We start from the raw sequence: 2,500 nt of genomic DNA, 5'->3' as shown, positions 1-2,500 counted from the left end.
AGAAATGACTGATACAGCTATTTTATGGCAGTGATACATCTTATCACTGAGCTTGTCTCAGAGTAATGATTCCTGCATATAAAAGTCTGTGTCAGTAGGAACTTATCTGGGAGGAAATGCAACTTTGGCTATGCGTGGGGGGGGGGGCGTGGAAAACTTTTATAGCTTTCCTTATGTTAAAAGGTCAGAGAAAACAAATAACACTTCATCTTTTTGTCAATAAGAGAATTGAGGTCACACTTGCCTCGACAGTAACAAGTTACTGAAACCATAAATTAGAAGGCCCACGGTGTCTTTTAAAGTCCTGTGGACACTGTTAGCAATGGACTAGTGCCAACAGCTGTGAAGGGGTGAAGGGTTCTCAAAGCGAAGTGCCTGCCAGGATTGTCTACACACTTCATGCATTCCCACTGAGGTCCAGTTAGTGCCCCCTGCAATCTGCCATCATCAATCTAATTCAATAGAGTGACAGAGACCAGGCAGTGTGAAATGCTGAACTCTGCCACGGGAGTCGGCATCTACACTTGCACTGGGTCTCATTACAACTGACGGACCTTACTTTTCCATCAGTCAGACACAGCAGAGGGAGTGAAAAAAAAAAAAAAAAGGAAAAGAAAAAGAAAAGAGGCATAATTGGTTTCGCTGCAGTCTGGATCATCAGCTGAACTCTTGTGTTTCAGTCTACCCTTCCTAAATGGTAAACAGGTTTACAAAAAGCTATGCAAGCTACAGCGGCCATGATGCTTTTTACGTGTTCTTGATTATTTTACAGGTCAAAATAAAATGTTTTTAGTGACTCTCTGGAAAACAGCTGTGACGTGATGAATTTAAAATAATTTAAGACACCGTAATGTGTTTAGAATACAAAACTGTACGTTTAATGAAATGAAGTTTGGTTGGATCGAGAAAAAAAAAAAAATCTTTAAGAGGAAATATTAGCCAAAGCTTTAACGGGTTGGTAAAAACATAACAGGAACCATAGCATGATAAATTGCTTTCAGATCAGTTTTATGAGTTCTATTTATTTTTGTTTCAATATCAACGGAAGCGTTTTTAAACTTAAACTAGCAGCATCGGAAACAACACAACGTATTACGGTCCATGGTGTTATAGGTGACCGGCCATTATTCTAGTAAAGGTAAGTCTTAAGAATCTTTGCAAGTTCTTTAATTGAAAAAACACCAGAGGGGCACCTGGGTGGCTCAGTGGGTTAAGCCTCTGCCTTCGGCTCAGGTCATGATCCCAGAGTCCTGGGATCCAGCCCCGCACCGGGCTCTCTGCTCAGCAGGGAGCCTGCTTCCCTTCCTCTCTCTCTGCCTGCCTCTCTGCCTACTTGTGATCTCTGTCTGTCAAATAAATAAATAAAATCTTTTAAAAAAGAAAAAGAAAAAGAAAAAACACTAGAGGTCGAATAGAAAAAGGAGGTTTGTCTCAGGGTGCTGTCTTGCAGGCATGATATTGTAAAGACTTTTTGGCAATGTTATAAAATCTCATGGAACAAATCAAGATTGGCTTTGTGAAAACTGTCTCAGTGATAAAAATTGTATCTAACTGTGGAGTTTAGCCTAACTTCTATGGAGGAAAAAGACCTTAGAGCTGACTCTTTGGGGATACTCAAATCTCTAAAGGTTAGAGAGGTCTAAGTGTTAAGGAACGTTAAACTACAGTGACCCACCCTGAGCCATCAGCCATTGCCATCCTTATAAACAAATGAAAACTCCAGATACTTCTATCAGATATTGTGTTACAAGGCTTGGGATCTGCCCATCGCTCAGTTTAACACACCAGAAATCTGAGAAAGGGGCCTCTGGAGAGAGCACCCAACAAACCTGTATTTCTAATTGTTGGACCACTTGCATTTGTACTCGGCACTGGGCCGTGCTCCGGTCGTCCAGCGCATGCTCATTGTTAAGGTGCCTAACGAAACACAAAACACAAAACACAAAGTCAAGCAACGTCTATGTTAGCGGTGTCTGCTCCCCTTAAAAATCACAATGCTGAAGCCCTGTTTTCCTCCATGGTGGGAAAAAGGCACACCGTGAAGCTATACAGAGAAAAGTTAAATGTGCTTTTGTGTTTAGTGAAAATTACGTATATGACATACACAGAGACCCCTCAAATGGCAGAAAAATGACATTGTCTCTAAGCTTATCAGTTATTACAAAAAAATTTCCCCAAACCATTTACAGAATAATAGTAGAAATCACTAGATGTATTTCATGTACGCATGCCATTTTTTTTAAAAGGGTGTCTTATAAATATATGAACCAAAAGTAATTCTGAAGAGAACAAAGGCAATTCTCTATTCCATTTCCGTTAAAACAGTCTGTGGTTCCTATGATGCTATTTAGTGAGCGATGTCTTATTTCACCAGGATGTGGTGTGAATTATGTAAAGATGGCAAATTATCATCCCTTGGAAACATCGATACTTATGAAGAATGATCACTTGCTGTTACTAATAAATAAAGTACATTGAAGATTCTGGTAATCAGAAGCAT

The 2,500-nt window shown here is 39.9% G+C and overlaps 1 protein-coding gene across 7 annotated transcripts in view; it reads right to left on the bottom strand.

Moving 5' to 3' along the window:
* Positions 1 to 2,500, bottom strand: part of FOXP2 (forkhead box P2) — a 550,794-nt gene that overhangs the window by 37,594 nt on the left and 510,700 nt on the right. For all 7 annotated transcript variants that reach the window (XM_044246406.1, XM_044246409.1, XM_044246410.1 and 4 more), the window contains one exon: positions 1,830 to 1,917. In XM_044246406.1, the coding sequence (XP_044102341.1) occupies positions 1,830 to 1,917 (88 nt within the window). The remainder of the gene's footprint in view (positions 1 to 1,829; positions 1,918 to 2,500) is intronic.

This window comes from Neovison vison, chromosome 4 (genome assembly GCF_020171115.1).
Source record: "Neovison vison isolate M4711 chromosome 4, ASM_NN_V1, whole genome shotgun sequence".
NCBI lineage: Eukaryota > Metazoa > Chordata > Mammalia > Carnivora > Mustelidae > Neogale > Neogale vison.
This window is presented reverse-complemented; position numbering and strand designations above follow the sequence as displayed.